General features: G+C 38.1%; 1 protein-coding gene across 11 annotated transcripts in view; it reads left to right on the top strand.

The window, feature by feature from the left end:
- The window catches only part of LOC106084938 (alpha-2-macroglobulin), a 98,658-nt gene extending 87,328 nt beyond the window's left edge, over positions 1–11,330 (top strand). For 10 of the 11 annotated variants that reach the window (XM_013248910.2, XM_013248918.2, XM_013248917.2 and 7 more), the window contains exons 6-8: positions 5,606–6,686; positions 6,746–7,264; positions 10,675–11,330. In XM_013248910.2, coding sequence (XP_013104364.2) covers positions 5,606–6,686; positions 6,746–7,264; positions 10,675–11,223 — 2,149 coding nt within the window. In that variant the 3' untranslated portion in view covers positions 11,224–11,330. Of the gene's footprint in view, positions 1–114; positions 266–5,605; positions 6,687–6,745; positions 7,265–10,674 lie in introns of all 11 variants that reach the window. The other variant, XM_059365058.1, reaches the window with a different exon arrangement.
- The last annotated feature ends 1,953 nt before the right edge of the window (positions 11,331–13,283 follow it).

Below are 13,283 nucleotides of genomic sequence, written 5' to 3'. Positions count from 1 at the left end.
TCTGACAATAAGGTTTAAATAAAATAATACTCGTTAATTATTTTTATTGACCATATATAAATGTTTATTCACCATATATATGTATTAATAAAACAACTTAATTTTCTCTTGTAGTCCAGATAACAAAATTAAAAAAACATAGTCACAAACCCTTGCATCAAACTATTACTGATAGTGAATTGCAAGCTACTATGGGTGAATCTCAAAAGCAGATACGTGAAAATTTCATTGATGTTTGGATTTGGGATACACTGACAATAGACAAGTACATAACATAATTTATTTCAAACATGTTTATGGTTTGGGATTTTTGTCAAAATTTTAATTCTGGAGCATTTTTTAAAAGCTAATTATTTTGTTAACGCTGTAAATAAACTAAAATTTTATGTGTATCCCATATTCCAGGTATTTCAACACTATATTTAACTTGAGAAGAGTTCTCACCATCTTGTCTTATATGGATAACTGATGACTGAGCGAATATTCTTAAAAAACATTAAGAAAAAGCTGTTATTTTGAGAGGATATATTTTTTTAATTTACTCCTGTGTACCTACATTTCAAAGCCATGTTGGGAAAATCACAATTTTTTTTACGATAACATCCAAAGAAAAATGTATAACTTATGGTATCAACGGTATTGATAGTAAAACAATACTATGACTTAATACCAAAACAATACCATATGGGATCTATAGCGCTTTACATCATTCATACCATACGATATTGTTTTGGTATTAATGCAACATCAATATGATTGATGTCAACTAAACTTTTTAGATAATGAATCCTAAAGCAAGTAAATATACTGTGTTCAACAACTTTATACATGAATTTTACGGAATTCTATGAACTCTAATATAAATTTACTATACAATTATAAGCTTCCAATTATAACTAAAATATTATTCATACACAAATCCCGAATTTTTAAAAATAAGTGGGAACTCTTTATCCACTTAATAAAAAGAGAAGAAAAGCTTTCGCTCATAGAGGGAAATTATCATAAGTTAATCATTGAATACAGTTTAAATTAAGTAAGATATTTGATGAAACATATAAATCTAGTAGTATTCACCATCATAGGATAAGGATATAAAATTTGCCACTTCGTTTTCAACACATTGACAAGGATATAAGAACGTAATATGTTTATAATTTTTCCTTAATACATATGATTACCCTATACAAAACAAGTTCCCATTTTGACTCAGACTCGTCCGATTTGATTGTATTCAGATCGATATTTTGTGTTTGATTGTATACAATACTAGCGGAATCGTGGCCGCTCTGCTGTGCCTTCTTTTAGTTTATATGGAACAAACGTTTCCTTGTAATATTTATTTTCGACAATTAAAGATCTTTAAGTGAAATACCATGCAAAGTTGACTAACAGTTTTACAATATAAGTGCCTTTATCTAAATCCAATATGATCTTTATTGGTCTACGAATTTAAGTTTGGATGTAAGGTGTACTCCATTTTTAAAATACTTTATTTCAGCCCGATATTCTCATGATGTCTGATTTAGTGGTGTTTTCGGGGGAGAGGTGGGCCCTCAGATACTTGGCCCCGAAAAAATATCAGCATCGTGATCTTCTCTAAGATACCATTTATTTAAACCCCATATTGCCATTGGCTTAAAAGGAGTTTACACGATGAGGCGTCCCCCAAATACATGGCCCAAAATAGGTTTTTACCTTTTGCGGGTTGTTTTGGGGAAGGTGTGATGCCCTAAATACATGGTCCTAAATTTGAATATCAAATTCGTATTTTACTCCCAAATACCTTTATTTGAGCCCCATTTTGCGATGGTCACAAAAAAAATTGCTGCTTGTGGGGTATTTTGGGAAAGGGGTTGACCCCCAGAAATTGGTCTCGAAAGTGGGTATAGATTCTTGCTCTACGCCCCAATACCTTTCATTTAATCTCCACACTGACATGGTCGGTAAATGTGGCCGATTCCGGGGTGTTTTGGGGATTGGGGTGGTACACTAAGCCCAGAAAATGTATCAGCAACGTGCTCTATTCTCATATGTATATCATTTATTTGAACCCCTTCGTGCCATTAGCCTCAAAATTGGATATCAATTTCGTTTTCTAATCTCATGTGATCTCCTTATTGCAAAAGTCACAAAATATGTCTGGTTTGGGGTATTGGCCCTAAAAACTATGAATTTTTAGTTCCATTCTCTTAAAGGCCCAAATTGTCTTGGTGAGCAAATACGTCCTATTTGGAGGTTGTTATGGTGGTGGAACGTCCGCTAGACAGTTGGCCCCTAATGTTGATATCAGATACGTGGTCTACTCCCACATACCTTTAATTTGAACCCCATATTTCCATAGTCGGCAAAGATGACCGGCTTGGTGGGTATTTTGGGGGATGGGCGGCCACTCAGTGAGTTGGCCTTGAAAATATATATCGAATTCGTGTTCCACTTGGAAAACCCTCTTATTTGAGCCTCAATAAGAGGGTGGTGTTGTGGGTGTGGGGTGGCCCCATAGATACTTTTCCCAAATATTGATATCAGATTCGTGCTTTACTCCCAAAGACCTTGGTCCCATATTTGGATATCAGATTCTAATTCTACACTCAAATACCCTTCATTTAAGCCTCATATTCCCTCATATGCCTCGTATTCTACTCGCAAATACCTTTTGTTTGAGTCCCATATTGCCATGGTTGGTAAATATGTCCGATTAAGGGGCGTTTTGGGGGTTGGTGGTGTTGTGGGGGTGGGGTCGCCCCATAGACACTTTTCCCGAATATTGATATCAGATATGTGCTTTACTCCCAAAGACCTTTCATTTGAGCCCCATGTGGCTATGGTCGTAAATGTATCCTCTTTGGGGGAGGTTTTTGGGGAGAGGCGGCCCCCCAAACACTTGGTCCCATATTTGGATATCAGATTCTAATTCTACACTCAAATACCTTTCATTTAAGCCTCATATTCCCAGGGTCAGTAAAAAAGTCCTGCTTGAGGAAGGGGTGGACCCCCAGAAACGTGGTCCCACATTTGGATATCAGATTCGTATTCTACTCGCAAATACCTTTCATTTGAGTCCCATATTGCCATCGTTGGTAAATATGTCCGATTTAAGGGTGTTTTGGGGGATGGGGTGTTCCCCCTAGCACTTGGTTCGACAATTGGATATCAGATACGTTTTCTTATCCTAAATACCTTTCATTTGAGACCCATATTGTCGTGATTGGTCTAAATATATGTTTGGTAGGTTTTAGGGTGGGGCGGCCCCCCTAGGTACCCCATCCGAAATTTTTATTTTTAGGGTACTATATAAGACCACACAAAATTTCGTTTAAATCACATTACCCATCTCCGAGATCTGGCGTTTCCGAATTGTCAGTCAATTCGTATAAGAATTGCGCCCTTTGGGGGCTCAAGCAGTAAAATAGAGAGATCGATTTATATGGGAACTGTATCGGGCTATAGACCGATTCAGACCATATTAAACACGTATGTTGATGGTCATGAGACGATGGTCGTACAAAATTTCAGGCAAATCGGATAATAATTGCGACCTCTAGAGGCTCAAGATCGGTTTATATGGCAGCTATATCAGGTTATGAACCGATTTGAACCTTTTTGACACAGTTGTTAAATACGTCATGCAAAATTTCAGCCAAATCGGATAGGAATTGCGCCCTCTAGAAGCTCAAGAAGTCAAGTCCCCAGATCTGTTTATATGAGAGCTATATTAGTTTATAAACCGATTTGAACCATACTTGGCACAGTTGTTGGATATCACACAAAAAAATACTTCGTGCAAAAATTCATTCAAATCGGATAAGAATTGCGCCCTCTAGAGGATCAAGAAGTCAAGACCCAAGATCGGTTTATATGACAGCTATATCAGATTATTAACCGATATGAACCATACTTGGCACAGTTGTTGGATATTATAACAAAACACGTCGTGCAAAATGTCATTCCAATCGGATAAAAATTGCGCAGTCTAGAGGCTCAAGAAGTCAAGACCCAAGATCGGTTTATATGTCAGCTATATCAAAACGTGGGCCGATATAGCCCATTTACAATACCAACCGACCTACACTAATAGGAAGTATTTGTGCAAAATTTCAAGCGGCTATCCTTACTCCTTCGGAAGTTAGCGTGCTTTCGACAGACAGACGGACGGACGGACGACGATCAAGAATATATATACTTTATGGGGTCTCAGACGAATATTTTGAGTAGTTACAAACAGAATGACGAAATTAGTATACCCCCCATCCTATGGTGGAGGGTATAAAAATCGGTTCAGTTTAAGATATAGCTCTCAAATGTAGATCGCCATATTTCACTTATTGAGCCACTCAAACGCATTTATTGACCAATCTCCGCTTTCTTCGACAACTGCAACAATATCTATAAATTTTGGTCGAAATCGGTTCAAATTTAGCTGAATTTTATAGAAATCGTTTCAGATTTAGATATTACTCCCATTTATCATTTGAAACCTCCGCCAAGCTCCATCAAAATTGATTCAGAATCGGCACCGCCCTTTCCTTGATGGTTTTATTACAACTTCCAACAACCGTTTCAAGTATGGCCAAAATCTTTCCTGTTTATATAGCTCCGATATAAACTGATCTATTTGCTGGTTTGGAAAAGTTGTTCAAAAAACTTATCAATCGCGATCCATAGTGGAGAGTAACTAAGATTCGGCCCCTCCGAACAGAATGCACTTTTACTTATTTATGTTTGGACCTGTACTACAAAATTGGCTATTGCCCACAAAGTTTTCTAAGACAGAATTTTGATATAAATCCCTCTACGATGGGACACGTGGGTATTCTAACTTTTTATTTCCATTGGAAAGCTTAAGAAATTTTGTCCTCAAACTCTATAAAAAAAATGTGAAGAAATTCGATATCGATCAAGAAATGTTTGTCCATTAGTCTGTCGAAAGCAAACTTAGTTGAGAACAAGTAATGGTTCTGTGAAAGTTGGACCTAACCAATCTGTTTCTGCAAGCCTGTATTGCCCTCTGCAGCTGCCTAAATCTGTTGTTATCCTCCCAATATTATTTAAGAGGAGCAATTTGTGATTTGCAGAAGACATGTTTGATACATGCTATAACGAGTACTCTAGCTACTCGTTTTTTTATACCCTACACCACTACTGTGGTACAGACTATTATATATACTTAAGAAATCCATTGGGAAAAATCCTGCTTTAGTGTTTGTTAACTCGTAAATAGCAATTCAATGTTTGAGATAAAAGCTTCATTTACTGCTACTAAACTTGCATACTTGCTATAATAACATGTATTCTTTTGTTTTCCTTTAACATTGTTATATTGCTTCCGTTTCCTCTTCTTAGTTACATTTCATACTACTCGTAAGCTTTATCGGTGTAGAGCTTTTCATATTTCCTTCTCATATTACCAGCTAATATAATAACGCATGATTATGCATGTTTGTTATTCATTATAAATCCATAACACTAACCAGCTTGTGGCGGTATAAAGCTTTTTGTGTGTTGGAAAGTGTTTTATGTGCTTGCAAGCTTTCAAGATCAAAGCAATGCTAATCGTTTTCTTCTTTCTTTCCTTCGACATCTACCTACCACGTCGTTACTTTAGCACTGATGCCAAGGGGTTGGCTACTTTCACCAAAAAAATACCTGACACCATTACCTCCTGGGTGGTTACCGGATTTGCCATTAATGAGAAAACTGGATTTGCCATGGCCGAAAATGCCACTAAGATACGCGTCTTCCAGCCATTCTTTTTGAGCACAAATTTACCCTATTCGGTGAAGAGAGGTGAAGTCATTTCCATACCCATTGTGGTCTTCAATTATATGGAAAAAGCATTGGAGGCTGAAGTTACCATGGAGAACACGGATCAAGAGTATGATTTTACCGAGGCCACCAATGATATCGAGGAGACTGTTTTGGAAGAGAAGCAGAGAACCAAGCACGTTACAGTGCCCTCCAATGGCGGGCAAACCGTATCGTTTATGATCAGGCCCAACAAAGTTGGAGACATTACTCTAAAGATAAAGGCCATTACGGCTCTAGCAGGTGATGCTATTCATCAAAAGCTTAAGGTGGAACCCGAAGGTGTTACTCAGTTCGAAAATCAGGCCATATTCATCAGCAATCCCAATAAGGAGCCAACAAAGTACGACCTTAAAGCTGACATACCCAAAGAGGCGGTTCTGGATTCTGAATATCTGGAATTTTCTGTTGTGGGAGACATTTTGGGTCCCACAATTAAGAATATTGACAAATTGGTGCGCATGCCCTATGGTTGTGGTGAACAGAACATGGTAAATTTTGTGCCCAATATATTGGTGCTCTACTATCTGGATGCCATTAAAAAGGACATGCCATTGATTAGTCAGAAAGCCAAAAGCTTCATGGAATCCGGCTATCAGAGAGAATTGACCTATAAACACAGCAATGGAGCCTACAGTGCCTTCGGGGAGGGACGCAGTGAACCCAACAGTTGGCTAACTGCTTATGTGGCCCGTTCATTTATTCAAGCCAAGAAATACATCACCATTGACCCAGCTGTCATTGAACAGGCATTGGAGTTTGTGGCCAAGACACAAGAAGAAGATGGCCATTTCCCACAAAAAGGCAAACTATTCCATCCCGCCCATCAAAATGATGTAGGATTTACTGCCTTTGCTTTAATGGCTCTGCTGGAAGATACGGTGCGTAGGAGATTCATTATTAGAGATTACAGGGTAAATACAATTTTTTCCCTCTCTAGGTTTATGCTGAGAAATACAAATCTCAAATTCAAAAAGCCCTGCAATATTTGGCCGATAACATTGAGAAGGAGGACAATGCCTATGCTTTGGCCATAGCAGCGGTGGTCTTGAATAAAGTCACTCATCCCAGTGCTGGCAAACTTAAGGAGAAACTGGAAAAGAAATCCACTTTTGAGAATGGCTTAAAATGGTGGTCCAACTCGAACAAGGATCATGCCAATGACATTGAAGTGACCGCTTACATCTTGCAATCCCTGGTGGCTACTGAAGAAGCAGGTAAATTGTTGCCCATCATCAAGTGGTTAGTGGGTCAACGTAACAGCCTTGGTGGTTTCGATTCCACCCAGGATACAGTTGTTGGCCTTCAGGCGCTCATAAGTTTTGCTGAAAAATATACTGCCGCTGGTGATGGTAAAATGTCCATTGATTTTGAAGCCCAAGATGGAGATGGTGAGAAAACCACCCAAGGCCAATTTTCGGTGGACAAAGATAACTCGCTGTTACTGCAAACACATGTGGTAAGTTGGCTAACTAAATTAATATTTCTCCATATAAATGAAATGCTACTGAAAATCATTAAAAAAAAGAGTTAGAGCGTGCTAAGTTCGGGCCGAATCTTATATACCCTCTACCATGGATCGCATTTGTCGAGATCTTTGCGCGGTATCTCTTTTTAGGCAAACGAAGGATAACGAATAAGAACTGTTATGGTATTGGAGCTATATCAAGTTATAGTATTCGGACCATAAATGAATTGAATGCTGAACATTGTAGAAGTCATTGTGTAATATTTTAGTCCATTCGGATAAGAATTGTCCCTTGTAGGGGCTCAAGAAAGTTATCAGGAGATCGGTTTATATGGGAGATGTATAAGGCTATAGATTGATTCAGACCATATCAAACATGTATATTGAATGTCATGAGAGAAGCCGTTGTACAAAATTTCAGCAAAATCGTTTAAGAATTGCGCCCTCCAGTGGCTTAAGAAGTCCAGATCCAAGATCGGTTTATATGGCAGCTATATCAGGTTATGTACCAATTTAAGCCATATTTGGCACCATCGTTGGAAGTCATAACGAAACACTTCTTGCAAAATTTCACCCAAATGGGATAAGAATTGCGCCGTCTATAGGCTCAAGAAGTCAAGATCCCAGATCGGTTTATATGGCAGCAATATCAGGTTATGAACCAATTAAAACCATATTTGGCACAACTGTTGGAATTCTTAACAAAACACTTCTTGGAAAATTTCAGCCAAATCCGATAGTAAGAATTGCGATCTCTAGTGGCTCAGGAAGTCAAAATTCAAGAACGGTTTATATATCAGCTATATCAGTTATAGACCGAATTCAACAATACTCAGCACAGATATTGGAACTCATTACGAAACAGCTCATGCAAAATTTCGTCCAAATCAGATAATAATTGCGCCCTATAAAAGCTAAAGAAGTCAAGACCCCAGATCCGTTTATATGACAGCTATATCAGGTTATGGACCGATTTCAACCATGCATAACACAGTTGTTGAAAATCATGAAAAAACACCTCATCAAAATTTCAGCCAAATGGGATAAAAATTGCGCACTGTAGTGGCTGAAGAAATCAACATCCAAGATCGGTTTATATGGTAGCTATATCAAAACATAGACCGATATGGTCCATTTACAATCCCAACCGACCTACACCTATAAGAAGCATTTGTGCAAAATTTCAAGCAGCTAGCTTTACTCCTTCGCAAGTTAGCGTGCTTTCGACAGACACACGGACGGAAGGACAGACGGACGCGTATGGCTAGATCGACATAAAATGTCATAATGATCAAGAATATATTTGCTATATGGGGTCTGAGGCGAATATTTCGAGGAGTTACAAACAGAATGACGAAATAAGTATACCCTCATCCTATGGTTTAGGGTATAAAAACATGTAAAATTCAGAAAAATCCTTATAATTGAAGATAATTTCATGCAAATGTTAACCATGACTGCGCCTCAAATGATCCATCCGATAAGTTAAATTTTGGCATACTCTTTCCAACATTTCGGCCGATATCTCACGAATAAATGCTTCAATGTTATCTTCCAATGCGTCAGTTAAAACGGGTTTGTCTGTATAGACATGAGATATAACATAGCCCCACAAATAATAATCTAAAGGCGTTAAATAGCACGTCTAGGCTGCCAATTGACCGACCCCAGACGTGATTGAACTCGCGTCTCAATAAGTCCACTGTTACGCGTGCTGTGGCATATGGCACCGTCTTGTTGGAAACCACATGTCATGCAAATCAAGTTCTTGCATTTTGGGCAACAAAAATTTGGATATCATCTCATGGTAGCGCTCACCATTCACAGTGACATTACGATTCGCATCATCTTTGAATTTGAAGAAGTACGGTCCAATGATACCACCAGCCCATCAACCGCACCAAACTGTGACTTTATATACCCACCACTATAGGATGGGGGTGTATTAATTTAGTCATTCCGTTTGTAACACCTCGAAATATTCATCTAAGACCCCTTAAAGTATATATGTTCTTGATCGTCTCGACGTTCTGAGTCGATCTAGCCATGTCCGTCCGTCCGTCTGTCGAAATCACAATAACGGACGAATGTTTAGAGCTAACCGCTTGAAATTTTTCACAGATACTTAATATTGATGACCTGGCCATATCGGTTCCGATTTAGATATAGCTCCCATATAAACCAATCTACCGATTTGACTTCTTGAGCCCCTGGAAGACACAATTTTTGTCCGATTTGCCTCAAATTTAGCATAAAGTGTTTTGTTGTGACTTCCAACAAGTACGGGCCAAATAGGTCTATATCCAAATATATAAACTGATCTCCAGATTTGACTTCTTGGGCCCTTGCAAGCCGCAATTGTTATCGGGTTTGGCTGAAATCGTACAAGTGATGTTCTGTTATGACTTCCAACAACTGTGCCAAGTACGGTCTAAATCAGTCTATTGGGTTGCCCAAAAAGTAATTGCGGATTTTTCATATAGTCGGCGTTGACAAATTTTTTTACAGCTTGTGACTCCGTAATTGCATTCTTTCTTCTGTCAGTTATCAGCTAATACTTTTAGCTTGCTTTAGAAAAAAAGTGTAAAAAAGTATATTTGTTTAAAGTTCATTCTAAGTTTTATTAAAAATGCATTTACTTTCTTTTAAAAAATCCGCAATTACTTTTTGGGCAACCGAATATATCAGGTTTAGCCAAATCGGGTAAGAACTGCGCCTTCTAGAGGCTCAAGAAGTCAAGATCCGAGGTCGATTTATATGGCTAAAAATTTGTCAACGCCGACTATATGAAAAATCCGTAATTACTTTTTGGGCAACCCAATAGTTTCCATATAAACCGATCTCCCGATTTGACTTCTTGTGTAGGGCCCAATCGTTGCAAAACGATGTCTTCTACGACCTCTAACATACGTGCCAAGTATGGCTTGATTCGGTCTAATACCCGATATAGCTCCCATATAAATCGATCTCCCGAATGCACTTCTTAAGAACCTAGAGGACGCAGTTCTTATCTGATTCGGCTGAAATTTTGCACATTGACTTCTCCTATGACCTTCAACCTTCATAATGGTCTGAATCGGTCAAAAATCTGCTATAGATCCCTTATAAACCGATCTTCCGATTATGCTTCTTAAGCGTCTATAGCGCTACCCTGAAATTTTGCACTATGACTTCTAATATGGTCGTTATCATCCAAATCATGTATTGAAGCCATAACCTTATATAGCTTCAATAGCTTAGCAATTCTTCTTCACTATCCTTTGGTTGCCTATATCCATTATCCTTTATTTGCCGAACTTTGCACGTTTTTACTTGTTTGAGTTTAAATTTAAAATTCTTCAAAATATTCTTAGAAATTTTCACTAAGACTTATAATAATTTTATTTTCCATTTCCCTACAGCTCCCCAAATCGAGCCGTCAAATTTCAATGACCGCTACTGGTGAAGGTTCATCTTTGGTTCAACTTTCATATCGTTACAATCTGGCCTCCAAGGACAAACAGCCCAGCTTCGCAGTCAAACAGGAACGTAAACAATCCCCAAATCCTCAACAATTATTAATGAATGTCTGTGCAGAATATCAACCTCAAGCCGAAAACGAAATGCAAGAGTCTAACATGGCTGTTATGGAAATCTCTCTGCCCTCCGGCTATACTGCTGATGCTGACAGTTTCGATAAAATTCGTGATGCATCACAGGTCCAAAGAGTGGAAACTAAAAACACCGATACTGTCATTATTATCTACTTTGATAGTTTGATTGCCAAAAAGCCCGTGTGTTTCGATGTTGCTGCCGACAAATCGCATGCTGTTGCCAAGCAAAAGCCGGCCGCAATCACCGTTTATGACTACTACAATACGGAGCAACGAGCCACTGTCTACTATGAAGTCAAAACATCACTTTGTGATATTTGCGATAAGGATGAATGTGGTAAAGGATGTAGCAAGTAAATTGACTTCAGCATACATCCGCTGATACTTTGCTATCAATCAATTTTCTATATTTAAATGTAATTTTTTTCTTTTGTTCCAAATAAAATATATCGATGTAAATGTAATTCTAATTATATTTCAACTAAAGCTAGAGGACAGTGTGGGGCTGGGGTTTATATTGAGAACCCAGGGTTTTAGATACGATCTATAATACGATCCTGCCGGCAGAGATCCGGACGATAACGGAATGCATGAGGTGGTGTGGTTTTCACGCGAGGACGTCGAGTGTGAACATCTTTACGGAAAGTGAGCTAGCCATAAGGGCAATAACAACCAGGACGGTAAAGTCACGAACAGTCTTGGTGTGTAGGAAGGAGATTAACACCTTCTCTGAGAATGCCAAAATCGACATCGTTTGGGTGGTGGGCCATAGCGGAGTAAGGGGGAATGAAACAGCAGACGATTTGACGACGCAGTCCGAGTAAAGAGCGTGGGCACCGAACGCATGTAACACTATGGAACTACGAAACGGTCTGCAGGACGACGACTTTAGACTTTACGAAGTTACTTTTCATACCCATCTCCCATCGAAATATCCATTACATATTCTTAATCGTCGTTAAATCGTCTGTCTGTTGAAATTACGCTACAGTTTTTAAAAATGGAGATATTATGCTGAAACTTTGCACAGATTCATTTTTTTTTTTTTTTTTGTCCATAGGCAGGTTAAGAAAATGATCTATATCGGATCGGATATCTTCAAATAACCCCCATTTAAAAAAAGCCACATTTATTATCGGTTTTTGCGTAAATTTGGGACAGTGAGTTGCGTTAGGCCACTCGACATTCTTTGTCATTTGGCTCCGAGTGGTCCAGATTTGGATATAGCTGCCATGTAGACCGATCTCTCGATTTAAGGTCTTCGGCCCATAAGAAGCAAATTTACTGTCCGATTTTGCCAAAATTTGGGGCAGTGAGTTGTGTAAGGCTCTTCGACATTCTACTTCAATTTGGCTCAGATCGGGCCAAATTTGTATATAGATGCCATATAAACCGATCTCTCGATTTTAGCATTTTGGGCCATAAAAGGCGCATTTATTGTCCGATTTCGCCAAAATTTGGGACAGTGAGTTATGTTAGGCTCTTCGTCATTTTTCTGAAACTTGGCCCAAATCGGTCCAGATTTGGATATAGCTACCATATAGACCGATATCTCGATTTAAAGTCTTGGCCCCATAAAAGACGCATTTATTGTTGAATTTCACTGAAATTTGGAAGGTGACTTATGTTAGGCTTTTCGACATCCGTGTCGTATATGGGTCAGATCGGTTTATTTTTAGATATAGCTACTAAAAAGACCAATATTTTGTTATACAGGGTGGCTGATGAATATTGCTACAATGATGAATATTGCTACATTTTTTTTTCGGTGTATGGAATACATTTTTCTTTTATTCATGTTAAATTAAATTATTAAATTAATTATTAAATTATTATTAATTAAATTAATTAATTAATTAATTAAATTAATTATTAAATTATTATTATTAAATAGAAAAAAAGTTATTACATTTTTTTTTGGTAGCGGCTTTCATCAGCCACCCTGTACACAATTGAATAATGACTTGTGCTTATAAGTATTTGCTCCAAATCGGAACATATTTCGATATAGCTGCTATGGGGCACAAGGTATGCAATTTTCATTGACGCCTTTTTACTTGTTGTAAAAAGAGGTTAAATTGTACATATTCCACTCTACAAAGTAGAGTCGTTATATTCAAAGACGATCTAAACATGTCCGTCCGTCTTTTTGTTAAATCAAAGTTCAAAGATGGTCTATATATTGATATAGCACCATTTATACCGATCTCACGATAAGAAATCTCGAATTCATAAAAGTCGTATTTTTTTGTTTTCCTCAAGTTTGAAGCAGTGAAAACCCCTCGTAACAGTATTTGCCTCCTCAACTTCTATGGTCTTAGTCTGCACTCTTAACGAATAAACAGCAAAGACAAGAAATGAAATGCAAACAAGTAAAAAGGCGTTAAGTTCGGCCTTTGGATACCCACCACCTCGGG

Source organism: Stomoxys calcitrans, chromosome 3 (assembly GCF_963082655.1).
Source record: "Stomoxys calcitrans chromosome 3, idStoCalc2.1, whole genome shotgun sequence".
Lineage (NCBI taxonomy): Eukaryota > Metazoa > Arthropoda > Insecta > Diptera > Muscidae > Stomoxys > Stomoxys calcitrans.
The sequence above is the reverse complement of the archived record's forward strand: the minus strand, read 5'-3'. Positions and strand labels throughout refer to the sequence as shown.